At 54.6% G+C, this 26722-nt stretch overlaps 1 protein-coding gene across 1 annotated transcript in view; it reads right to left on the reverse strand.

Moving 5' to 3' along the window:
* The window catches only part of TCEA2 (transcription elongation factor A2), a 40434-nt gene extending 20300 nt beyond the window's left edge, over positions 1 to 20134 (reverse strand). The window contains exons 1-4 of the mRNA XM_048498986.1: positions 19943 to 20134; positions 10902 to 10964; positions 7794 to 7899; positions 5516 to 5606 (exon numbers count right to left, since the gene is read on the reverse strand). Coding sequence (XP_048354943.1) covers positions 5516 to 5606; positions 7794 to 7899; positions 10902 to 10964; positions 19943 to 20011 — 329 coding nt within the window. The 5' untranslated portion in view covers positions 20012 to 20134. The remainder of the gene's footprint in view (positions 1 to 5515; positions 5607 to 7793; positions 7900 to 10901; positions 10965 to 19942) is intronic.
* Positions 20135 to 26722: the final 6588 nt, after the last annotated feature.

Genomic DNA, 26722 nt, shown 5'->3' on the forward strand with positions numbered 1-26722 from the left:
ATGATTTCTTCACCACCCAGTTCTGACGTTTCTTTCTGTGGGTTTATCCCCATGAAAGTGGTGGTGTGGACAGAGGGTGGCCCCTATTTGCCAGCCTGGCACAGGCATATTCAAATGTACTACGTCTCAGTTTTCTATCAAATGATTACAGGGGTCTTGTCCTCCCACTTTCACGGCTTCAGAGACAAGAGGCTGTATGTCCTTCCCCCGCCACTCAACTGACTGCTGGGCTTTCCTAAAGCAGGGAGCCTTCTGCCAGCGCAAAAGAGGTTGGTTGTTGTGGGCTTTCCAGGCTGTGTGGCCGTGGTCTGGCAGATCTTGTTGCAGGCGAAACATTAGGAACAAGATAAGAACATAAGAACTAGCCTGCTGGATCAGACCAGAGTCCATCTAGTCCAGCACTCTGTTACTCGCAGTGGCCCACCAGGTGCCTTTGGGAGCTCACCTGCAGGAGGTGAAAGCAATGGCCTTCTGCGGCTGTTGCTCCCGATCACCTGGTCTGTTAAGGCATTTGCAATCTCAGATCAAAGAGGATCAAGATTGGTAGCCATAAATCGACTTCTCCTCCATAAATCTGTCCAAGCCACTTTTAAAGCTATCCAGGTGAGTGGCCATCACCACCTCCTGTGGCAGCATATTCCAAACACCGATCACACGTTGCGTGAAGAAGTGTTTCCTTTTATTAGCCTAATTCTTCCCCCCAGCATTTTCAATGTATGCCCCCTGGTTCTAGTATTGTGAGAAAGAGAGAAAAATTTCTCTCCACATTTTCTACCCCATGCATAATTTTATAAACCTCAATCATATCCCCCCTGAGACGTCTCCTCTCCAAACTAAAGAGTCCCAAACGCTGCAGCCTCTCCTCATAGGGAAGGTGCTCCAGTCCCTCAATCATCCTCGTTGCCCTTCTCTGCACTTTTTCTATCTCTATAAGGTCTATATTTTCTATCTCTATAAGATCTACCAGACCACAGCCACGCAGCCCGGAAAGCCCACAACCACCAGTTGAATCAGGCCGTGAAAGACTTCCAACAATGCAAAAGAGGTTCTTGCACTGGAGAAAGTTAGCAGAGCTGATACGTGGCAGGATGCCTGGATATCACGATTTCTTCATGCATTCAAGCTTACATAGCAGTTGTCATTCAAAGTTTTTTTGTTTTTCTCACTGTAAAGCAGTGACGTACACACATTCACCAGCCACGGTGGCCTCCGGCAAAGTGTGCTGCTCTACGTAGGACACAGGTGTCAAACTTGCAGCCCTCCAGATGTTCATGAACCACAATTCCCATCAGTCCCTGCCAGTATAGCCAATGCTCATGTTGGGAGGGACTGATGGGAATTATAGTTCATGAACATCTGGAGGGCCGCGAGTTTGACACGCCTGACGTAGGAGCACACCTGCCGTGGAGACAGAGAGGACACCTGCATGTGCCAGCCCACAGCAACAGGAAGTGGAGAAAGCTGGGGAAAGCAATGGGCCTGGTCAGTCAATGCTGGTCACCATCATACTTTTCCTCTTTAAGAAGAAGAGTTTGGATTCATACCCCACCTTTCACTCCTGTAAGGAGACTCAGGGTGGCTTACAAGCTCCTTTTCCTTCCTCTCCCCACAAAAGACACTTTGTGAGGTAGGTGGGGCTGAGAGAGTTCAGAGAGAACTGTGACCAGCCCAAGGTCACCCAGCAGGAATGTAGAAGTGTGGAAACGCATCTGGTTCACCAGATAAGCCTCTGCCACTCAGGTGGCGGAGTGGGGAATCAAAGCCGGTTCTCCAGATAAGAATCCACCTGCTTTTAACCACTACACCATGCTAGCTTATCGGCTTTCCTAGTCAAGCCATAAGGACCCTGTTTGGGTCCTTCACATGAGAATGCTTGACTTGGACTTTTAGTACCAGGACTTGTTGCATTCCCCTCATATTGTTCTGTGCTTGCCAGTTGACTAAGCATATGTGTTTGTTGTCTTCTTGTCCTATATGTCTGGTGTCACTGTTTCATGATTGCACTTCGCTGGTACACTATACGGCAGTGATGGCGAACCTATGGCACGGGTGCCACAGGTGGCACTCGGAGCCCTCTCTGTGGGCACTCACACACAGAGTTTGTCATGTGGAGGGTGGAAAATCACCCCCACACACACACACACCTAGGCTGGCCTGGGCCACTGATGTGTGCACACCGTGGTGAGCAGGAAGGACTTGGCTGGCAGGCCTGGTGCCTGTGCTCTGGGTGGCTGCTGCCTGGGGGGTGGGGCAGAGGAGGCAGAGATGCTAGAGAGGCACAGAGCGGTGCATGCGGGACTTGCTGGAGGCTAGAGCAGGCTGGCCCCTGCTCGAGCAGGTGGGGCGGAGGAAGAGGGAGCGAACCGTTTTTTTTCTAAACTTAAACCTCAGCATTCAGGTTAAATTGCCGGGTTGGCACTCTGCGATAAATAAGTGGGGTTTGGGTGGCAATTTGGGCGCTCAGTCACAAAAAGGTTCGCCAACACTGCTATACGGGCACTATTAAACTGAGCACTTTTTGGTATTTAGGCGTTTGGCGTTTGTATAGCCAGCAGGTAGGGTGCAGCAGGCTTTTGATACGGTTTCTGCCATTCTGCTGTTTCAGCACGGATGCTACATGGGGCAAATGGCTGTACAAAGCTCAACTGCGTGGGGCAAATGGTTTGGACCACCAGAATGGAAGGCAAAACAGGGATACTGACATAATTGAGCTTCTTGTAGTTCGGTAAGGAGCCACGTTGTACAAATGCTACTTAAATGACCTCAGCTTATCTTACGAAGAGCCTCAGCGTTCAGGCCTGTTTCCTACTTCCCAATGTTATGTGCTAAGAAATCGAGTTGAGAAATGGGAATCCCGGCAACTTTCCGTCCCTGTGGTTGGGGAGAAAAGCTCAAATTGCATAAGCTGTCTCAAAACAGCAAGGTTTAAGGGAAGAAGAAGAGTTTGGATTTATACCCCCACTCCACCCTTTCTCTCCTGTAAGGGGTGGAGAAGGGAGCGAAAGGGCTGTGGAGCTGGCGTGACCGTGATGCTGGTATCACTAAGAGCCAGTATGGTATAGTGGAAAGGAGACTCAAGGGGGCTTACAAGCTCCTTTCCCTTCCTCTCCCCACAACAGACGCGTGAGGTAGGTGGGGCTGAGAGAGTCCCAAGAGAACTGTGACTAGCCCCAGGTCACTCAGCAGGAATGTAGGAGTGCACAGGCTAATCTAGTTCCCCAGATAAGCCTTCACGTTCAAGTGGCAGAGCGGGGGAATCAAACCCGGTTCTCCAGATTAGAGTGCACCTGCTCTGAACCACTACGCCGCTGCTGCTCCCTAGGGAGGCACCCTGGGATGAATCTGGAATGGCAGGTTGCACCTGGCTGACCACATACCCCACCATCTCCTCATCTCTGAGGGCCGAGGGTAGAATCCCGTAACCATTTAGCTCACGGGGGCTGCTTCCACGTGGAGCAGCAGCAGCAGCAAGACCATTGCTTTCACCTCCTGCAGGTGAGCTCCCCAAGGCACCTGGTGGGCCGCTGCGAGTAGCAGAGTGCTAGGACTGGATGGACTCTGGTCTGGTCCAGCAGGCTCGTTCTTATGAGACCATTTCTCACGGGGCGCGCTCACTGGTGCCGTGGACAAGCAGCACTTGCAGCAGCCACGGAGAATCAATACAGGGGAGGTTCTCCCCCCCCCCCGTCCCTCTAAGCCACAGGTGTCAAACTCGCGCCCCTCCAGATGTTATGGACTACAGTTCCCATCATCCCCTGCCAGCATGATGCTGCAGGGGATGATGGGAACTGTAGTCCATGACATCTGGAGGGGCGCGAGTTTGACACCTGTGCTCTAAGCTGAGGGAGAGTTTTTTTACCTTTAAACAATATATTATTTGCAATATCATCATAGTGGTAGAAGGTGATTATAATATAGCCGCCACTTAAAAAAACGAGCCCGTGCAATTTGCCCTCCCGAGGGGCATACCTGCTAGAGCAGTGGTTCTCAACCTTCCTAGTGCCGCGGCCCTTTAATATAGTTCCTCGTGCTGTGGTGATCCCCAACCCTAACATTTATCCATTTTACAGATGGAGAACACTGATGCAGAGAGTCTTAGGCAACCCCTGGGAAAGGGCCGTTCGACCCCCAAAAGGGTCGCAACGCACAGGTTGAGAACCGCTGTGCTAGAGGGACATGGGGGAACCCATGTCTCCGGGCGCCACCTATCTGGTCATGTGGGGGGCGCGAAATGGCCCCCCGCAGACCGAAGCCTTTTGTGGGCCGGGCACCCCTCGGCCCGGCCCCGCAAGAGGCCAAAGACAAGGCAGAAGGCCAGGACCACCGCTGAGGGTTGAGCGGGGAGGGGGAGGGGGGGCGGCAGCAACCACTGGGTTGCAGCAAGCTGCAGGCCTGCCAGCTGCTGCTGCCGCCCTCCAACTGTGTGCCCCCCTGGCTCAAGTGGACCACGGGGAGGGACGTGGGGGGGCGCCCAGAGCAGGCGTTGCCCCCGGCACCATTACCCCCCAATACGCCTCTGGCCCTCCCCATATTTGAGGGGGAAATGGGGACTGCTGGCCAGGTAGTTGCTCCATCTGTACGCCTGGCGGGACTCTTTTTAGCTTTAAAAAGGGCTTGGACAGATTGATGGAGGAGAAGTCGATCTCTGGCTACCAATCTTGATCCTCCTTGATCTCAGATGGCAAATGCCTCAGCAGACCAGGTGCTCAGGAGCAGCAGCCGCAGAAGGCCATTGCTTTCACCTCCTGCAGGTGAGCTCCCAAAGGCACCTGGTGGGCCACCGCGAGTAGCAGAGAGCTGGACTAGATGGACTCTGGTCTGATCCAGCAGGCTAGTTTTTATGTTCTTAAAGTAGCAATTGATAACGCTGACGTGCCCCATCACTGCTGCAGTCAGGATGGTTGGTATACAGCCATTCTTCCCGCCTCTCTAAGCGGAACACCTGGTGTAAATACAGTTTTACTCTCGAAAATCTGACCTCCCTGCCTGTCCCTAAAATACGCTCTGTGTACATAGTGGAAGGAGAAGGGGGTGGGGTGGGGGGAGGGGAGGGGTAGAACATGTTAATAATAAAGAAAAAAAAGAATGAAACAACAAAGTAAATCAACAAAACCAGAAGGGATATTTTTTATTAATAAAGAAAAGACAAGCATGACACAGAATCAAGAACTCGTGAACGTGAAATAAACCATAAACAAAGGTAACCAAAAATAAACGCACAGAAGTCGCAGGGTTTTGTAGGCATTTATTATTTTTCCAACTTACATCCGTTACTTTAAAATAAAAAAGAAGAGGACGCTAAAGTGACAGATCTATCTGAGCCCACCCTCTCCTATCTCCCCTCCCCTTCCTTTAAGGTGGCCTTCACTAGTGCTTGGTCTGATTAGAAATCCCATTCCAATCCAGAAAGGAAGGACAACATATGGATACCTCAAAAAATGAAGAGCAAGCAACTCCAGGCGGAGGGGTGGGAAGGGATAACAGAGCGCCACCTCTGGCTAGAGGGGAACATTACCTTTGGTCTCTTGAATCACTGCTCTCCCTGGAGGAGGAAGTGGGCAGGGAGGAATTCTTTTTCTTCTCGTCGTTCTTCTCTTCTGAGGCATCTTAATGTGGTACAGGAGGGCAGGGAAGGACACAAGCAAAAAAAAAAAGAATTCAGTTGTCATACGGAGCTATAATTCTCTCTTTCTGCTTCGCAGACGTTGGATATCCTTCGAGAAGGAGGTGGACAAGCTGGAACGGGTCCAGAGGAGGGCAACCAAAATGGTCAAAGGTCTGGAATCCATTTCACCTCTGAGGGAGAGACTTAGGGAGCTGGGGATGTTTAGTTTGGTGAAGAGAAGGTGAAGAGGTGACATGATAGCCATGTTTAGGTATCTGAAGGGATGTCCTGTTGGTGAGGGAGCAAGCTTGTTTTCTGCTATAAAATCTATAAAATTATGGAATTATTATGGAATTATGGAAGTCTATAAAATTATGCATGGGGTTGAAAATGTTGACAGAGAGAAATTTTTCTTTCTCACAATACTAGAACCAGGGGCTATCATTGAAAATGCCTGGGGGAAGAACCAGGACTAATAAAAGGAAACACTTCTTTCACACAACGTGTGATTTGGTGTTTGGAATATGCTACCCCTCAGGAGGTGGTGAGGAGACCACTAACCTGGATATTAGCTTTTAAGGAGCTTGGACAGATTCTATGGAGAAGCTTGATCTATGGCATACCAATCTTGAGTCTCCAGTCCTCAGATCTCATCAGAATGCCTTTTAGCAGACCAGGTGCTCAGGAGCAGCAGCAGAAGGCCATTGCTTTCACCTCCTGCATGTGAGCTCCCAAAGGCACCTGGTGGGCCACTGCGAGTAGCAGAATGCTGGACTAGATGGACCCTGGTCTGATCCAGCAGACTAGTTCTTATGTTCTTATGCTGCTCCAGAGACTAGGACAATGAGTAATGGATTCAAGGGGAAGGAAAAGAGATTCCACCCAAACATTAGGAAGAACTTTCTGATGGTCAGGGCTGTTCGACAGTGGAATGCACTACCTAGAGTGTGTGCGGAGTCTCCTTCCTTTGGAGGTTTTAAAGAGAGACTGGATGGGCCATCTAGCCGGGGGGAGTGCTTTGATTGTCTGCGTTCCTGCATGGCAGGGGTTGGACTTGGTGCTGCTTTCTGCACGGCGGCACAAACGGCTGTTCACTGGCAACATTAATGCCAGTGGAGCTTTGGACCGCTTGCATAGTACCGCGGGGGTGGCCCCGAAGCTGCAAACCGCAGTTCGTCCCATTCATCTACCTCTCCTCCCTGCTTGCCCAGTTTCTGGGCCGGCTGGAGGGACAGCATGCACGCTTCGCCCCTCCAACCTCCGCCGGAGTCGGAGGGGCATCATTAGACATGTTCCTCCAGACGTCCAGAACTGTGCACAGAGGAGAGGTAGGTAGGAAATGGGGCTCTCAGAAAGGAGTCAAAAGCGGCGATCCCACACACCAGTCTTGCTGCGCTTATTATTCACGCCAGCAGGAAGACGCCAGGGTGCCTTTAAAAAAACTCGCTTAGGGAGCGAGTTTCAAAAGCGGCGTTTTCCTGCTGTTTTGGGGGGGGGTTGGCATGGCAACAGCTGTCTGGGAACTAGCTTCCAGGATGTTTTTACTGGCATCAACCTAGGGTGCTGTTTTTGGGCCGGGCAGAAGAGGCCATAGAGTTGGAAGAGACCTCAAGGGCCATCAAGTCCGACCCCCTGCCATGCAGGAACACATGATCAAAGCACTCCTGATAGATATTTTTAAGACTCTGACGCTCCTGACAGATGAATACCACCTGAGTCACAATCTGGAATCTGAAGGACTACTGATTTTGATACGGCCATGACCCGGTTCCGCACTGTATGCCAGATGCAGGCTTTAAGACATAGGTGTCAAACTCGCGGCCCTCCAGATGTTATGGACTACAGTTCCCATCATCCCCTGCCAGCATGATGCTGGCAGGGGGTGATGGGAACTGCTCGAGTTATAATCCATGCCTGGAAGAACAGCGAAGCTTTGACACCTGTGCTTTAGGACAAACAAAGAGCAGATGTGAGTGGATGAAAGAGGTACCTGATAAGGTGCATCTCTACGTATACCTCTGAATATCAGACGGAGGAACAAGCCACAGGGGAAAGTTTCGTTTACATGCCCAGCCAACTGGCATCTGGCAAGCCTCTGCTGGAAACAGACATCTGGAGAAAAGGGATGTTTGGTTCAATCTGGGGAGGCTCCTCTCTTGGATCCACTCAAGCAGGTTCATTCCCTTACCTAGGAGTTTTTTCCAGGCCTTGATAAGCGATTTGGCGAGGGCGATCACTTCTTCGTCTGTGCTCTGCTTCCGGAGGGCATTCACAGACATCCCGATGCGAGTGGACTGCAAACCGACAGGCAATAAGAAGAAGAAAAAGAAGAGTTTGGATTTATATCCCCCCTTTCTCTGCTGCAGGAGACTCAAAGGGGCTTACAATCTCCTTGCCCTTCCCCCCTCACAACAAACACGCTGCGAGGTAGGTGGGGCTGAGAGAGCTCAGAAGAACTGTGACTAGCCCAAGGTCACCCAGCTGGCATGTGTCGGAGTGTATAGGCTAATCTGAATTCCCCAGATAAGCCTCCACAACTCAAGCAGCAGAGCGGGGATCAAACCCTGTTCCTCCAGATCAGAGTGCAACTGCTCTTAGCCACTGCTCTTAGCCACTACGCCACTGCTGCTCTTATCTGCCACTTATCGCCACTGCTGCTATTATCTGAAATAAATTAGCAGATCGTGATGTGGCCGGCAAGGCAAAAATGCCGACAAGAAAAATCGCAAAAAACCTCAGTAGCGATCAAGGCCGCTGAACAATCCCTTGGCGACTTGACGCTATTCCACTAAGAAGTACTACTTTTACTGTAGCGAGAAATCAATCAATCGATCGATCGATCGATCGATCGATAGATGATAGATAGATGATCGATCGATAGATAGATGATAGATCGATCGAGTCAAATTCGATGGAATCGATCGATCGGCCAGATCAGATAGGTAAAATCGATTAGATAGATCGATAGATGTGCCGCAAGAAAATCGCATAGACCTCAGTATCGATCAAGATCGATCGATCGATCGCGTCGGTTACGAAATCGCATCGATATTCCATAAGAAGTAGATGGGTACTGATAGATAGATGATAGATAGATAGATAGGATAGATAGATAGATAGATAGATAGATAGATAGATGATAGATGGATATACAAAAAAAAACTATCGAAGCAATCTCTGGGGGGGGTGGAGAGAGGCGAGCTTGAAGGGCTGTGGAGCTGGAGTGACCCTGATGCTGGTGTCACTAAGAGCCAGCATGGTATAGTGCAGGGGTAGGGAACGCTTGCGGCTCTTCTGCCCTTGCACTGCGGCTCCATAAAGCCGAAGTCACTGGGTCTCCATCTCCTTACCCATGCAGTGGCAGAGCTGAGCAGGCTGCTGCACCAACCGGCCTGCAGCTGGCTGCACGGCTGGCTTCACCTTCGCCTGCTCCGGCAGGAGCCGGGTGGGAGCTTTCCTGGCCGGCCGGCGAGGCCGGCTGCCGAGCCGCTGGTCTCTATTCTTGCCCGCTCTGCAAGGCAAGCAGGGGCGAGGCGCATCCATGTGCTTCTCGGGGGAATGAGCAGAGTAAAAGGTAAAAAAAAACCCCCCCATATATAGCAGTGTTATCTTTTATTTTAAAATGTCAAAAATTACCATTTGCAGCTCCAAGTGTTTTCTTTTCCCATGGAAAACGGGTCCAAATGGCTCTTTGAGTGTTAAAGGTTCCCTACCCCTGGTATAGTGGAAAGGAGACTCAAGGTGGCTTACAAGCTCCCCTTTCCCTTCCCTCTCCTGGCACAACAGGCACCTTGTGAGGTAGGTGGGGCTGAGAGGATTCAGAGAACTAATGACTAGCCTGAGGAGTCACCCAGCAGGGAACGTAGGGAGTCAGGAAACACATCTGGTTCACTCAGGGTGAAGCCTCTGTCTCCTCAGGGGGGGAGGAGTGGGAAATCAAACCTGCTTCTCCAGATCAGAATCCACCTGATCTTAACCACTATAGCACGCTGGCTCTCAAGGGCGTTAGTGAAATCCATCAGCAGCTACAAGCCATGGAAACTAAAGAAAACTTCCATATTCAAAGACTGAAAACCTCCAGAACTATGACGTAATGTCAGCAGAAGGCATTTGCTTCTATGCCACGCTCACCAACTTTCCAGGGCCGCAGTATGAAACAGACTAGATCAGACCTGGGCATTGCTATAATGCTCATGGGCCACATCCAAACCCGGCGGGATGACCCTGACTGGCCCCCCCTGCTGTGCTGGGGGGAGGCGGCGTCTTTGAAAGCCATTCCGCAGAAGCCGGGTCTGCCTGGCTGGCCGGCTTCTCTGCGAGGGCTTCAAGCGCTCTCATCCTCGCCAGCACGGCCCGGCCCTCCACAATATTTTCTGTTTCTTATGCGGCCCCATGGAAAAAATAATTGCCCACCCCTGAACTAGATGGATCCACTGATCCGCTCCATCTTGTGTTCTTTGCCAAAACATCCCAAACGAGTGAAAATTTCAATGCTGAAGCCACAATATATACTTCAGGGAAGCAATAATTTGCTTTGATTGATTATACAAACAAAATTGGGGTTTCCCAGTGGCGGAGCTACAAAGAGGGGACCCAGGGGGGTCTTGGCGTGCATCTGAGGCTTGACGCCTGGGGGAATGCTTGAGGAAATTAAGCCCTCAGGCTCTACCCACTTCCCTCACGATGCCCCCCCCACCCCCCTTCCCACACCTCTTACAGGTTCCTTTCCTTTTCCTAATTTGAAACTTTCTCTACAAGTTTGAAAAAAGCCTGTTCACAGCAATACGGGCTAAGAAACAGCCCTAGAGGAACTACAGTTCCCAGGAGACCTTAAGGGCTCACAAGGTCTCCTAGGAAATATAGTTCCCATCAGATAATTTTAAGCCCTGAACTGGAGTCCTTTTCAGCCTGAAAAGTTCTAGGAAGAACAAAATGGAAGAAGGTAAGGCACTCTGAAGGGGGGGGGGGGTTTACAGGGGGGGGCGCCTGCAGGGGCATGAGGCAGAAAATATAGACTGCGCGCGACCGGCGCGGTTTGGCCAACTAAGCTACTCTGAATGCGTTTCCTTGTCACAGGAATTTGGACTGACCGAGGAAGGGTGTGCCACAAACCCTCATCACATTCTGATATCTTAGGAGTTGCAATATACATATTTATCACATTCAGGGTGATCAGGCGTGCACAGACCACGAAACAAGGCTACTTTACAACACCTACATGAAATGGCAGTGGGGAGGGTTCAGAAGCTGGCACCTGGACAGAAGGCGGAGGAGGATACTCGGCAGCACAGCTTACCTGCAGCAAGCCCAGGGTTATTGGCATACTTTTCAGCTCCTTCAGCAAATCCATTGCCCCTTCCTGGAAAAGGAAACAAAAACAAAAGGAAACAAATCTTATAAAATGGCAAATTGAAGTTAATCTGAACAGCTCCTATGAGATCTTCTGAAAATAGGTCCAGCAAATATTGAGTTAACTGGTTGTTGTGGGCTTTCCGAGCTGTATGACCGTGGTCTGGTTGATGCTAACATTTTGCCTGCATTAGTGGCTGGAATCTTCAGAGGTGTATCACAGAGAGGAGTGTGCTACACACTGTGTCCAGTGAGAAGGGGATGTTTAGTGGTATGTGTCTTTTGTGTCCTTCTCCCTGGACACAGTGTGTAACAGACTTCTCTGTGATACACTCCTGAATACCGCTCCCTGAATCACAGATGTGCTTAAGCGATGAGATCCATGAGACCATGGCCACACAGCCCAAGAAGCCCACAACAACCAGTTGAGTCCGGTCGTGAAAGCCTTTGACAAAATATTGAGTTAATTCACAAGATCGATGAGGCACAGACATGCTTTCGGAAAATTCCTCTGGAGCAGCTGCAGTTCTAAATCGTCTAAAATTCAGGAGGACTCCAGATTCTGGCAACAGGAGAGAATCTGCAAGCATTCCTCTCTGAAGCAAGATCGATATGTGAATAAAACTTATCGTGGAGTGGCGCTTAGGAGAAATTTCCCAGTGTGCAGGGGAGCTAGAGGGGTGAGCCCCAAAGAGCCAGTGCAGGATCCAGCCGCAGGGTCTGGACAATGGGCCTTGTGAAACCACTGCCTCTTCCCCCAGAAGTGCGGAAGATATAATGGGCATGTCCTTCCCAGTTTCTGACAGACAGATCAAAGCTAAACATCTGCTATGGCACTTCCTGGATCCACCCGACCCGGTAGGCTCCCGGAAACTGTCCCAAAGGAAAAAGGAGAATTTTGCAAAAAGAGAATTTTGATCACGGCACCTAAATCTGTTACATACCAACAATTGGGAGACTATCCGCCCTTTCCCTCCCTTTCACCCCTTCAATGAGCTAGTTTCCAAATCAAAACGTCTCTGCGCCACAGCCCGGATAAGCAGAAAACTAAGCTTCTACCCAGCTCCGCTTTCCCTCGTTCACGTCTATATTTGCACACAGAAGTGAAAGCCCATTGCCTACCAGACAGCAACGACAACAAACGACAGCAGGGTGGGAAAGTCAGCCCAGGGATGCAAGAGGAAAGTGATTTGCTGCACCTAAAAAAAATCACACATTTAATGTAAACTTTAAAGCTCCCATGTAGTTTTTTGGCCTTGGGTGTCAAGCTACATGACCCCTCAGATGTTATGGACTACAGTTCTCATCATCCCTGCCAGCATCGTGGCTGGTAGGGGTGATAGGGAAAACTCAGTCCATAACATGCTGGCAGTGGGCCGCTGAAGTTTGATTACCTGTAGTCATGTTTTAGCACATCAGCAGATGTGTTCAAAGTCGATAAATCTGATTCGTGCTTCAACCCATGAATTCACCCTCCCTCCCTTTCGTCCAGGCCTCCGTGTGATGAAAACACATTTATGCCAGCCAACTTTCTACAGCGCTAACCAAGCTCATGTCCGCCTGGGATATGTTGTGACTGTCCGGCCGTTTCTCCGCCCCCCTTTCCGTCAGTCAGGGCTTTCAGCTCAATAAATGTACTGGAGTTTTTTTTCTAAACGCGTGCTCTGCGGAGGCTAACCACACAGGCGGGAAGAGGTCCGAACTGACAGGGTTGCTGGCTGGCTATGGATGACTCCCTCTCCATCAAGCGGTTGTGTCTCTGAGTCACCCCCAGTCCACAGTGCAATCCCACAGGGCGGTGGACGGATCAATCAGGCGCTGAGGACAGATCAATCGGAGGGTGGAAGCTGGAAGGACAACAGTTTCGGCTGCATCTGGAGAGCGCAATTTTCCGTCCAGCACATCTCAGTCCCGTTCAACTTCGTGAAAGTCGGAAGCAGCAGGCTCCAACCCCAGCCGAGCCTCTCAAAAAGCTCGATGTGTAGGGCTAGTTTGGATCACTTCTTTTGACAGGCAGCAGTGGTTTTCGGCAGGGGTCAGAGCCAGAGTGGCGTAGTGGTTAAGAGCAGATGCACTCTAATCTGGAGGAACCGGGTTTGATTCCCCGCTCTGCCACTCGAGCTGTGGAGGCTTCTCTGGGGAACCAGATTAGCTTGTGCACTCCCACACATGCCAGCTGGGTGACCTCGGGCTAGTCACGGTTCTTTGGAGCTCTCTCAGCCCCGCCCCCCTCACAGGGTGTTTGTTGTGGGGGTGGGTAGAAGGGAAAGGAGTTTGTCAGCCCCTTTGAGTCTCCTTACAGGAGAGAAAGGGAGGAGTATAAATCCAGACTCTTCCTCTTCTTCTTCTTCCTCCACCCTTTTCAAGCCTGCATGCAGGCTCTGGAATGCTGGCAGTGAGACGGGCCCAGCCTCATAGTGACTGATTCACCTTATCTTCAGCAACAGAGTGAAGATTCCCCGTTGTGGGGCACCTTTTTTAAACCTTTGTTTAAACATCTGCACAGCCAGTCAAACCTTCAATGGCCAATCAAAAGCATTACTGGGTAAAAGCTCACTTGCCCCCCAGCCTCTTTCTAAAAACAATTCCCAGGTGCCAGGAAAAGGGTTGGCAGGTGCCACGGTGTCCACATGGGGCACCCTGGTTTATTGCATGGGATATTTAAGAATTGTGAGGCACTTAAGAATGTAACAATACTATTGAAGTTGATCAAAGAACTTATCCATTAAGGAAGGATTAATGAATAATCAAAGGAAAACTACTCCTTTGTACAGCAAGGAAGTCTTTTAATTTTGTTGTATAAAATGAGAGTTATAATGTTAGATAACTCTCATTTTATACAACAAAATTAAAAGACTTCCTTTTTGTGTGGTATTGTAACCAAATATGGTATAAGTTTTTGTTACATATCTGTGTAAACCACCTCTTCTTTTTAACATTTCAATAAATTTTATTTTTTAAAAAAAGAATTGTGAAGAGTTTGGATTTATATCCCGTTTTCTCACCCATAAGGAGTCTCAAAGCGGCTTACAAACACCTTCCCTTCCTCTCCTCACACCTCGTGAGATAGGTGGGGCTGAGAGAGTTCAGAGAGAACCGTGACCGGCCCCTGCGAGGAGAGACTAGGGAACTGGGGATGTTCAGTGGATAGCTTTAAAAAGGGCTTGGACAGATTTATGGAGAAGTCGATCAATGGCTACCAATCTTGATCCTCCTTGATCTGAGATTGCAAATGCCTTAGCAGACCAGGTGCTCAGGAGCAGCAGCAGCAGAAGGCCATTGCTTTCACCTCCTGCCATTGCTTTCACCTCCTGCACGTGAACTCCCAAAGGCATCTGGTGGGCCACTGCGAGTAGCAGAGAGCTGGACTAGATGGACTCTGGTCTGATCCAGCTGGCTTGTTCTTATATTCTTATGGAATGGATGGCCCTTGCGGTCTCTTCCAACTCTATGGTTCGATGATTCTAGGTCACCCAGCAGGCTTCACGTATAAGAGTAGGGAAACAAATCCAGTTCACCAGATAAGCGTCTGCCAGCCATGTGGAGGAGTGGGGAATCAAACCTGGTTCTCCAGATTAGAGTTGAGTGCTCTTAACCACTACGCCATGCTGGCTCGTTTTACTTTATCCATTTGCCGCAGTGCCATTCTGGTGCCCCCGAAGACGACCCAAACAACAACAACAGCTCGGTGCGGCAAAAAATAAGGGCTTGGTCAGTTTGTGGAACTGGTGTGCAATTTACAAGCCTTGTGGGGGTAAGAAAAACTAACGTTTTGAAAGGAAATTCCACACAGCATCATGGGCATGGGATCAAATTCCCTGACCGTGCAACGCCATTCCGAATTCCCATGCACAATGCTGCCAACGCAGAGGCAGGCCAAACTGAACTTCTCAGCCTGTTGCTGCCAAGCGAGCCGGAGGCTCTCTCTGCTGCTCTCATTTCCAGAAAGAGAGAACGACAACAAAAGACTGGCTTCAATTATTACTGGGACCGTTTTTTTAAAAAAAATCTCTTTTGTTTCTCCTCTTTCTGGCCGAAGGGAGCCCACCAGGAGAAAGGAGCAGCTGGGCCCTCAACAGACAGCCCCTGCAAATAAGAGGCTAATTTCTGGGGAGCGTAATACATTTTTGATGTTCAAAGCTTATGTCTGCATATAATAGTAAATACTGCAATTCAAGAAGGACATTGACAAGCTGGAACGGGTCCAAAGGAGGGCAACCAAAATGATCAAAGGTCTGGAATCCACGCCCTACGAAGAGAGACTCGGGGAGCTGGGGATGTTTAGTTTGGCAAAGAGAAGGTTAAGAGGTGACATGATAGCTCTGTTTAGATATTTGAAGGGATGTCATGTCAGTGAGGGAGCAAACTTGTCTTCTGCTGCTCCAGAGTCAAGGATCAGGAGTCATGGGGTCAAGGTGAAGAAACAGAGGTTCCACCTAAACGTTAGGAAGAACTTCTTGACTGTCAGGGCTGTTCGACAGTGGAATGCACTGCCTCAGAGTGTGGTGGAGTCTCCTTCTTTGGAGGTTTTTAAAGAGAGGCTGGATGGCCATCTGTCAGGAGTGCTTTGACTGTGTGTTCCTGCATGGCAGGGGGTTGGAGTTGATGGCCCCTTATGGTCTCTTCCAACTACGATTCTAGGGTTGAACTCAGGTTGTGAGCAGAATTCTACGATTCTAGGTGGGAGCAAAGACTACTGGGAAAATAGAGTTGCCAACCACCAGGCGGTGACGAGATCTCCTGGGATAACAATTGATCTCCAGGAAACAGAGATCAGTTCTCCCGGACAAAATGGCCACTTTGGAAGGCAGACTATACAGTATTATACCCCATTATAGTCCCACCCCTCCCTGACCCCTGCCCTCTTCTGGCTCCACCCCCAGAGTTTCCAGGTTATTTCCTAACCTGGAGCTGGCCACCCTATAGGGCCGTGGTGGCGAACCTTTGGCACTCCAGACGTTATGAACTACAATTCCCTCCAGCCTGAAGTCCAGTTAGCCATGTGGCAGGGGCTGATCAAGGAGGCTATGAAGAGATCCATAACAACTAAGGATGCAAAGGTCACTCCCTACTCTAGGAAATGATTGGAATCACTTTGAGACATACAAGTAGCTTTCGCTTGAGTGGTTGGTTGGACCCCTTTTTTCAGACTATATTTGGCAAGTTTCTCCTTTGGCATTCGGGAGGAGCTGAATTGTCCTTTTGCTCTGAACGGCTGGCGGGCAACATGTCCCCGGTAGCCCGTTTTTCTTATCATTTTTCTCTTCCAGCCAGAAAAATCTCTCTTTGCCAGACTGACAGGAAAATCCTAAAACGTCAGGGTTCCTTTCGGAGGAACGGGTTGAGGTGAGAAGTATGTGGAATAAGGCACGGCAGGAGGTGGGGAGAAAAGGGCATGTCTGTAGCAAAAGGAAGAAAAAGAATATGATAGGATCACTGCGTGGAGAAGATGGTGAAATTCTAATGGGACAGAGAAAAGGCAGAACTACTCAACACCATCTTTGGCTCAGTCGTCTCTCAAAAAGGAAACGGTGCTCAATTGGGGGGAAATGGAACAGAAGATACAATAAGGAAAATTCAGCACAGAATAAATAAAGAGCTAGTATAGGAATACCTGAATACTTTAAATGAATTCAAATCTCCAGGGCCTGATGAACTACATCCCAGGGTATTAAAGGAACTGGCAGAAATAATCTCAGAACTGCTTGCTGTAATCTTTGAGGACTCCTGGAGGACAGGAGAAGCCCCAGCAGACTGGAGGAGAGCTAATGTTGTCCCCATCTTCAAACAGGGGGAAAAAGAGGACCCAAACAACTACCGCCCAGTCAGCCTGACATCGATACCAGGAAAGATTCTAGAGCAGATAATTAAGGAGACAGTCTGTAAGCACTTGGAAGGGAATAATGTGATCACTGAAAATCAACGTGGGTTTCTCAAAAACAAGTCATGCCAGACTAACCGTATCTCTTTTTTTTTGATAGAGTGACAAACTTGGTAGGTGAAGGGAATGCTGTGGATGTAGAATATCTTGATTTTAGTAAGGTCTTTGACAAGGTGCCCCATGATATTCTTGCAAGTAAGTTGGAAAGATGTGGACTAGACAATATATTTGTTAGATGGATTTGTAATTGGTTGACTGGCTGAACACAAAGAGTGCTCATCAATGGCTCATCTTCATCCTGGAGAGAAGTGGGTAGTGGAGTGCCACAAGGTTATGTCCTGGGCCCAGTGCTATTCAATATTTTTATCAAAGACTTGGATAGTGAAATAGCAGGAAAAGAGATTCCACCTAAACTTTAGGAAGAACTTCCTGACTGTCAGGGCTGTTTGACAGTGGAATTCACTCAGTGGTGGGATCCAAAAATTTTAGTAACAGGTTCCCATGGTGGTGGGATTCAAACTGGTAGGCGTTAAGCCATAGTAGGGGCTGGTGAGGGCATGACAGGGGAGGCATGGCCGGGCATTTCAGGGGTAGGGCATTCCTAGGTGAGGCTGTGGCAAGGATGCAGCAGCTGCTGCTGAGATCCTTGGGTGGGGAAGCAGTGCATGCAGGCGCGGGCACCTTGCCATACACACCGGTGCACCTCCTGCTAGACTGCTTCAAATTCTGGGCGCTACTGCTGAGAGGAGGGGCGTAACTAAGGCAAAAATCATGTGGCAAAATCACCAATTAGTAACCCCCACTCGGCACACACAAATAATTAGTAACCTACTCTCGGGAACCTGTGAGAACCTGCTGGATCCCACCTCTGAATTCACTGCCTCGGAGAGTGGTAGAGTCTCCTTCTTTGGAGGTTTCTAAAGAGAGGCTGGATGGTCATCTGACAGGGATGCTTTGATTGTGTTTTCCTGCATAGCAGGGGGTTGGACTTGGTGGCCTTTGTGATCTCTTCCAACTCTATGATCCTCTGTGTGAACGAGGGTAACCTTCCTCAGTCATATCCTCTAAAGCTTTTATTTCATACCCTCTCGTCACGTCGGTTGGCACCTTTTTTTAAAAAAACAAGTCTCTGTTTCAAAACATGTACTGGCCTGGAAAAGAGAGACTCATGCATTCTTTCTCACATTACGAGGACTATTTTTACTCTGGACCAAACAAAGCAAATCAAATTATCTGTTGTCTTTAGCAGCTGCTCAGCAAAGTTAACCAAATGCTATTCCACGAAGAGCTGAACGCAGCAACCTGTATTACTAATGCAAGTTAAATGGATGTTTGTTTTTATTTATCTTGCATGGCGGATTCTGCTGGAAGGAACAGCCGCACAATATGCTTAGCCCTCTGCAGCCAAGATTTTAGCTTGGCACCTTGAAGCCTCCAGATATGATATTTTAAATAAATAAAGTGAAATCAGACGGTCCTCTTTGAACGCTCCTTTCAAGGCTATTAACCAACGGGATTTTGATGGCCACGTTGTTCAGGTCTTTCTTAAATCTTTATCCTACCTTTGCTCTAAGTTTGGGACACCTTGCAACATTCTTTCGATCCTTACAACAACCATATGAAGTAGGTTAGATTGGCTGACCGGGCGTCGTCCAATGAGTGTCAGGGTAGAATTAGGATAGCCAGCTCCAGGATGGGACTTTGGGGGTGGAGGTTGGGGAAGGGGAGGTTGGGGAAGGGGAGGGACCTCAGCAGCAGGGCCGGAGCGAGGGGAAACTGCGCCCAGTGCATTGCGCATGTGCGCCCCCCTGATACATCATGCCCCCTGTCCCCTTGGCGATACGCCACTGCTCAGCAGGGTACAGTGCCATAGAGTCCACCCTACAAAGCAGTGGATTCTTTTCTCCAAAGGAACAGATATTTGTCATTGGGATATAAGTTGTAATTCTGCAAGATCTTTAGGCCCTGGCCGGAGGTAGGCAACCCTAAGGCAGAGTGAGGATCTGAACCCCAAACTCTCAGCACTGTAAGCACTGAACCTTTGGCAAGTTGGCACTGAAGGGTCAATTTCATAGATGCCAGTTGTGGAGAATGCCAACATGGGGGCATCTCTTTGGTACGATCTTCTTTTCTGTCAATGCCATCATTCAGATGCTGGTTAATCACCTCAATGAACACCACGTCATCACTCTGTCTTCCACACAGGGTTGTTGTGAGAAGAAATGTAAGGAACTTCAGAAAAAGAGCCAAAGGCTAATCTCAAGGGGACAAAATTAACATTATGCCAATGAATTACGCCATTACAGCCAACATGTGGGACATTTTTGTCCAGGCTAAGGCAAAAGGTGGAAGGAGTGGGGGGAAAGGCAGGAAAAGAAAGCATGAGGCAGTGGGCGGAGCTTGCCACATGAGGGGCACCAATCAGGCTGTGAGAAACATAGATAGCGGGGCCAATGACATACAGTTGATGCAAAAGGGAAGATGGCCCAAGGAGGTGGACAGAGCTTACCACATGAGGGGAACCAATGAGATTGTGAGAAGGTTAAACACATACAGGCATTGCTGAAGCCGAAGGCGGGAAAGGAAAGAAGTCATGAAAGTCAAAAAAGGAGGAGGAAGTGGGTGGAGCTTGGACTGTGAGAAAGGTAGACAGGCAGGGTAAAGACATACCAATGAGGCTAATGGCGGGAAAGGAAAGAAAGCACGAGGTGGTGGGCGGGGCTAGCTCCTTGCAAGACGAGACAAGGAGGAAAGAAGAGGCGGGGCTGTTTCCCAATGGAGGGCGGGGCTTATCTTCCAAACGACGGGGGTCTGCAAGGGCGGGGCTAAAAGGTGTGAAGCTTGAAAATGTTGCGAGCTGGCAGTGGGCGGGGCTACGTTCCAGAGGACGGTTGTAGTGGGCGGGACTAATCCTTCAAGAGGAGCGCGGAGGGCGGCGTGGGGGGGGGGGGAAGGGGCGGAAGCCTCCAAGAGTGACGGGCGAAGAGCCGCAGATCCCCTCAGGAGGCAGCGGCGGGGGGCGGGGCCTCCGAGCGGGCCGGCGCGCGCGCTGCCAAGGGGCGGGGCTCCCAGGCGGCGAAGGGGAGGCGGCCAGTCAGCCAACTCACCGCGCTTTTCTTAGCCACCATCTTGTCCAGCCGCTTGGCGATGCGCACAATCTCTTCCTCCCCGCCCATGGCGGCGGCACCCCCTTTGCTGCGACGATGCGGCTGGGCGCTGCCGTGCGAGCCGTGCCGCAGTCCGGCCGGCCGCGATGAAGAACAGACGCTCCCTCACAGCCCCAGACTCCGTTGATGCGCAGGCGCGAGGCACGCTGGGAGTTGTAGTCCCGCCTCCCCTCGCGACGCCTTCGTCAGCTAGCGCAGAGTCACAGCCCTGGACTACAGCTCCCATAAAGCAGTGCGCTGTGATGGGTGCGGCGCCGCGAGGAACTATGGGAGATGTAGTTCAACGGTGCAAAGGCTGGACTACAAGTGTAGTCAGTTCAGTGAAGCTGGGTGGCATGGTAGATTTTTCTCCAGACAACGGAGACGGCTTCTGATGGGATTGCTGGAAATTCTGCACAGAGGAAGATGGTAGAACAGTTTGCAATGGAGAGAAACGAAGAGCAAAATCAAATGGCTGGAAAGACTGGAAAGGGGAACGGAGTGGAGGAGAACCTGCATATGTAAAAATAGTACAGCTCAAAAATGCCCCGGTGGGACAGCAGTCTGCAACCTGTGGCTCTCCAGATGTTCATGGACTACAATTCCCATCAGCCAATTGGCCATGCTGGCAGGGGCTGATGGGAACTGTAGTCCCATGAACATCTGGAGAGCCACAGGTTGCAGACCCCTGGACCAAAGTATGATGGAACTTCACGAAGTCGTGGCCCGAGCAATGGGAATGCAAGGAAATAAAAAGCTGTTGATGCAGTAGGGTTGGATCCATGCAAGGCTTAGTGTTTTAAAGAAGGGTACTGGGACTCTTGGTTGGCCTTTGAATAACAAGAAAATGTATTGCTGAAGGCATTCACAGCCAGAATCAACTGGCTGTTGTGAATTTTCCAGGTTGTGGGGTCGCGGCCTGGTAGTTTGTGCTCCTAACGTTTTGCCCGCTCACATGGCTGGCATCTTCAGAGGGGCATGTCACAGCAAGATGTGTTTCTTTCCACGGCACCGTATGGAGCTAAAACCACCGGACCATGGCCACACAGCCCAGAAAACCCACAACAGCCAATAACAAGAAGCCTGCTTTCTAAACTGAGCTGCAGCTTTGCCCGCACCTGTTGTCAGTCTTTTAACATTCTGTCGCAGATGCTTCCTCCTCGGTAGCTAAAATGGGTCTGGACTTTTACACATTTGCAGGCTGTTCAGAAAAAACATCAAACAAAACCAAAAGTCCTATTTGCCAGCGTGGTGTAGAGATTAAGAGCAGGTGGATTCTAATCTGGAGAACCGGGTTTAATTCCCCACTCCTCCACCCGAGTGGCAGAGGCTTATCTGGTGAACCAGATGTGTTTCCACACTCCTACGTTCCTGCTGGGTGACCTAGGGCCAGTCACAGTTCTCTCTGAACTCTCTCAACCCCACCCTCAACCTCACAAGGTGGGGAGAGGAAAGGAAAGGAGCTTGTAGGCCACCTTGAGTCTCCTTACAAGAGAGAAAGGTGGGGCATAAATCCAAACTCTTTTTGTTGTTGTTTATTTAGTTCAAAGAACCAAAGGATTCCAATATAGTCAAGTATAACTAATATAATGTTTTACTAGATATGCTTCAATCTCAGGTGGTCTGTATCTAAATCAGCAATGAATGGACACAGCACAAATGCATATCAGTGGTTTAGGATTGCCAACCAGAATACCTCAGAATTACAGGTGATGTCCAGAGTATAGAAATCCATTTTCCTGGAGGAAATGATTGGAGGGAGGACTAGATGGCAAGTTTGTGCGGCAGACTTGCCCCGTGTTAGTAGCCCACTCTCGGGAACTGGTGAGAACCTGCTGGATCCCACCTCTGCCTAGGAGGAACTGGATTTCAAAATGAAATGCTGACATTTAGTATGATTACTTTATATGCAGTGGGGCTTTGAACTTTGGGTAGCAGATTTCTTATACTAGAGATCAAATTATAAAACTGTAAATGAAAAAAAAACAGCACGAAAGCATCAAAAGAGTTACAAGTAGAGAATTCTCTCTCCGTTGTGCAGAAGGTGAGAACTTTGAAAGCCCCTTGGTGGGGTTGTTGTAAATCAGTTGTGACTTGCATTGTCAAAGGCTTTCACGGCCGGAATCACTACGGTGTTGTGGGTTTTCCGGGTTGTATGGCTGTGTTCCAGTAGCATTTTTCTCCTGTCGTTTCGCCTGCATCTGTGGCTGGCATCTTCAGAGAATCCTCTACTGCAGTGGTTCTCAACCTTCCTAATGCCGCGACCCTTTAATACAGTTCCTCATGTTGTGGTGACCCCCAACCCTAACATTTATCCATTTTACAGATGGAGAACACTGATGCAGAGAGTCTTAGGCGACCCCTGTGAAAGGGTCGTTCGGCCCCCAAAGGGGTCCCGACCCACAGGTTGAGAACCACTGCTCTACTGGAACACGGCCACGCAACCCGGAAAAACCCACAACACCCCAGTTTTGACTTCATGGCACATCAGTACTCTAAAAGTTCCTGTAGATGGCGCTGTTGAACTGTGGGATAAGGCATCGGTGTCTTGCTAGCATTTTGGTCCATTTCAAGAATCAGCCTTTTTCAATAACCACTCAAAGGCTTGGATGGCCGGAGTTAGCCTTATCTCATGAGATCTTGGAAGCCACGCTGGGTTTGCCCTGGTTGGCACTAGAATGGGAGAACAGCAAAGAATACTCAGGTCGCTACAGAAAACCAGGCCGTGGCAAACCATCTCTATTTATCCCTTGTCTTGAAAACGATGGGGTTTCCATAAGTCGCCTGCGACAGGACAACACTTTCTACCACCACCAATTGAAGGGTGCCCCACAGTATTTTGTCCATTTGCCCGATGCTCCCATGTGACCCTTTTCAAAGAAAATATTGATTGATTGATTGATTGATTGATTGATTGATTAGATTTGTAGACCGCCCCATCCCCAAGGGGCTCTGGGCGGTGCCCAACAACGTCAACGTATATACAGTTTATAACAAAAGATCACAATAGTGACCACATAAACAATTATTACATTTACTAAAATCCATTAAAACAGCGGTCAGTACAATAATAACAGGCGTCCCATAACCCAATTTATTAAAAAGCCTCCCCAAAAGGAGGGAACGGCCGGACTCCTCCCTAGGAGGGTAACGTAGATGTAGACAAAAATAGAATGGTAAAAGTAAGTGAGTAAGCACTTGAAATAGTGAGTAAGCACTTGAAATAGTGAGTAAGCACTTGAATAGTGAGTAGGCACTTGAATAGTGAGTAGGCACTTGAAAAGTGAATAGCACAATGCCCTTACGGTTTGCAACGAACAGCAGCATGTCTGTACTAAACTTCATGCTTTATTGAAGCATGCTTTGTGATCTTCGTATTTTTGTGAAATTCTGGTACTACAAGTATGTTTTTCGTACAAAAAAATGAGAACGAGGGAGCGGCCGGGCATTCCCCCGAGAGCCTGTTTCAGGGACTGGGAGTGACTCAGGCTCTTGGGGGAAATGCACGGCCGCCCGCTTGCTCTCAAGTCGGCTTTTCGTGGTTTTTCTTTGTTGGGAGAATGGAATAGCTGGTTGGATGTGAGGCGGAAGTGCTAAAATCTGTGTCCGGGCATAAGAACACTATCAACAGGAACCGTTTCCCCCCCCCCCCCCCCCCCCCCCCCCCCCCCCCCCCCCGCCTCCCCCCCCCCCCTCCCCCCTCCCCCCCCCCCCCCCCCCCCTCCCTCCCCCCCCCCTCCCCCTCCTCCTCCCCCCCCCCTCCCCCCTTCCCCCCCCTCCCCCCCCCCCCCCCCCCCCCCCCCCCCCCCCCCCCCCCCCCCCCCCCCCCCCCCCCCCCCACCCCCCCCCCCCCCCACCCCCCCCCCCCCCCACCCCCCCCCCCCCCCACCCCCCCCCCCCCCCACCCCCCCCCCCCCCCACCCCCCCCCCCCCCCACCCCCCCCCCCCCCCACCCCCCCCCCCCCCCACCCCCCCCCCCCCCCACCCCCCCCCCCCCCCACCCCCCCCCCCCCCCACCCCCCCCCCCCCCCACCCCCCCCCCCCCCCACCCCCCCCCCCCCCCACCCCCCCCCCCCCCCACCCCCCCCCCCCCCCACCCCCCCCCCCCCCCACCCCCCCCCCCCCCCACCCCCCCCCCCCCCCACCCCCCCCCCCCCCCACCCCCCCCCCCCCCCACCCCCCCCCCCCCCCACCCCCCCCCCCCCCCACCCCCCCCCCCCCCCACCCCCCCCCCCCCCCACCCCCCCCCCCCCCCACCCCCCCCCCCCCCCACCCCCCCCCCCCCCCACCCCCCCCCCCCCCCACCCCCCCCCCCCCCCACCCCCCCCCCCCCCCACCCCCCCCCCCCCCCACCCCCCCCCCCCCCCACCCCCCCCCCCCCCCACCCCCCCCCCCCCCCACCCCCCCCCCCCCCCACCCCCCCCCCCCCCCACCCCCCCCCCCCCCCACCCCCCCCCCCCCCCACCCCCCCCCCCCCCCACCCCCCCCCCCCCCCACCCCCCCCCCCCCCCACCCCCCCCCCCCCCCACCCCCCCCCCCCCCCACCCCCCCCCCCCCCCACCCCCCCCCCCCCCCACCCCCCCCCCCCCCCACCCCCCCCCCCCCCCACCCCCCCCCCCCCCCACCCCCCCCCCCCCCCACCCCCCCCCCCCCCCACCCCCCCCCCCCCCCACCCCCCCCCCCCCCCACCCCCCCCCCCCCCCACCCCCCCCCCCCCCCACCCCCCCCCCCCCCCACCCCCCCCCCCCCCCACCCCCCCCCCCCCCCACCCCCCCCCCCCCCCACCCCCCCCCCCCCCCACCCCCCCCCCCCCCCACCCCCCCCCCCCCCCACCCCCCCCCCCCCCCACCCCCCCCCCCCCCCACCCCCCCCCCCCCCCACCCCCCCCCCCCCCCACCCCCCCCCCCCCCCACCCCCCCCCCCCCCCACCCCCCCCCCCCCCCACCCCCCCCCCCCCCCACCCCCCCCCCCCCCCACCCCCCCCCCCCCCCACCCCCCCCCCCCCCCACCCCCCCCCCCCCCCACCCCCCCCCCCCCCCACCCCCCCCCCCCCCCACCCCCCCCCCCCCCCACCCCCCCCCCCCCCCACCCCCCCCCCCCCCCACCCCCCCCCCCCCCCACCCCCCCCCCCCCCCACCCCCCCCCCCCCCCACCCCCCCCCCCCCCCACCCCCCCCCCCCCCCACCCCCCCCCCCCCCCACCCCCCCCCCCCCCCACCCCCCCCCCCCCCCACCCCCCCCCCCCCCCACCCCCCCCCCCCCCCACCCCCCCCCCCCCCCACCCCCCCCCCCCCCCACCCCCCCCCCCCCCCACCCCCCCCCCCCCCCACCCCCCCCCCCCCCCACCCCCCCCCCCCCCCACCCCCCCCCCCCCCCACCCCCCCCCCCCCCCACCCCCCCCCCCCCCCACCCCCCCCCCCCCCCACCCCCCCCCCCCCCCACCCCCCCCCCCCCCCACCCCCCCCCCCCCCCACCCCCCCCCCCCCCCACCCCCCCCCCCCCCCACCCCCCCCCCCCCCCACCCCCCCCCCCCCCCACCCCCCCCCCCCCCCACCCCCCCCCCCCCCCACCCCCCCCCCCCCCCACCCCCCCCCCCCCCCACCCCCCCCCCCCCCCACCCCCCCCCCCCCCCACCCCCCCCCCCCCCCACCCCCCCCCCCCCCCACCCCCCCCCCCCCCCACCCCCCCCCCCCCCCACCCCCCCCCCCCCCCACCCCCCCCCCCCCCCACCCCCCCCCCCCCCCACCCCCCCCCCCCCCCACCCCCCCCCCCCCCCACCCCCCCCCCCCCCCACCCCCCCCCCCCCCCACCCCCCCCCCCCCCCACCCCCCCCCCCCCCCACCCCCCCCCCCCCCCACCCCCCCCCCCCCCCACCCCCCCCCCCCCCCACCCCCCCCCCCCCCCACCCCCCCCCCCCCCCACCCCCCCCCCCCCCCACCCCCCCCCCCCCCCACCCCCCCCCCCCCCCACCCCCCCCCCCCCCCACCCCCCCCCCCCCCCACCCCCCCCCCCCCCCACCCCCCCCCCCCCCCACCCCCCCCCCCCCCCACCCCCCCCCCCCCCCACCCCCCCCCCCCCCCACCCCCCCCCCCCCCCACCCCCCCCCCCCCCCACCCCCCCCCCCCCCCACCCCCCCCCCCCCCCACCCCCCCCCCCCCCCACCCCCCCCCCCCCCCACCCCCCCCCCCCCCCACCCCCCCCCCCCCCCACCCCCCCCCCCCCCCACCCCCCCCCCCCCCCACCCCCCCCCCCCCCCACCCCCCCCCCCCCCCACCCCCCCCCCCCCCCACCCCCCCCCCCCCCCACCCCCCCCCCCCCCCACCCCCCCCCCCCCCCACCCCCCCCCCCCCCCACCCCCCCCCCCCCCCACCCCCCCCCCCCCCCACCCCCCCCCCCCCCCACCCCCCCCCCCCCCCACCCCCCCCCCCCCCCACCCCCCCCCCCCCCCACCCCCCCCCCCCCCCACCCCCCCCCCCCCCCACCCCCCCCCCCCCCCACCCCCCCCCCCCCCCACCCCCCCCCCCCCCCACCCCCCCCCCCCCCCACCCCCCCCCCCCCCCACCCCCCCCCCCCCCCACCCCCCCCCCCCCCCACCCCCCCCCCCCCCCACCCCCCCCCCCCCCCACCCCCCCCCCCCCCCACCCCCCCCCCCCCCCACCCCCCCCCCCCCCCACCCCCCCCCCCCCCCACCCCCCCCCCCCCCCACCCCCCCCCCCCCCCACCCCCCCCCCCCCCCACCCCC

The sequence above is a fragment of the Sphaerodactylus townsendi genome, linkage group LG05, assembly GCF_021028975.2.
Source record: "Sphaerodactylus townsendi isolate TG3544 linkage group LG05, MPM_Stown_v2.3, whole genome shotgun sequence".
Lineage (NCBI taxonomy): Eukaryota > Metazoa > Chordata > Lepidosauria > Squamata > Sphaerodactylidae > Sphaerodactylus > Sphaerodactylus townsendi.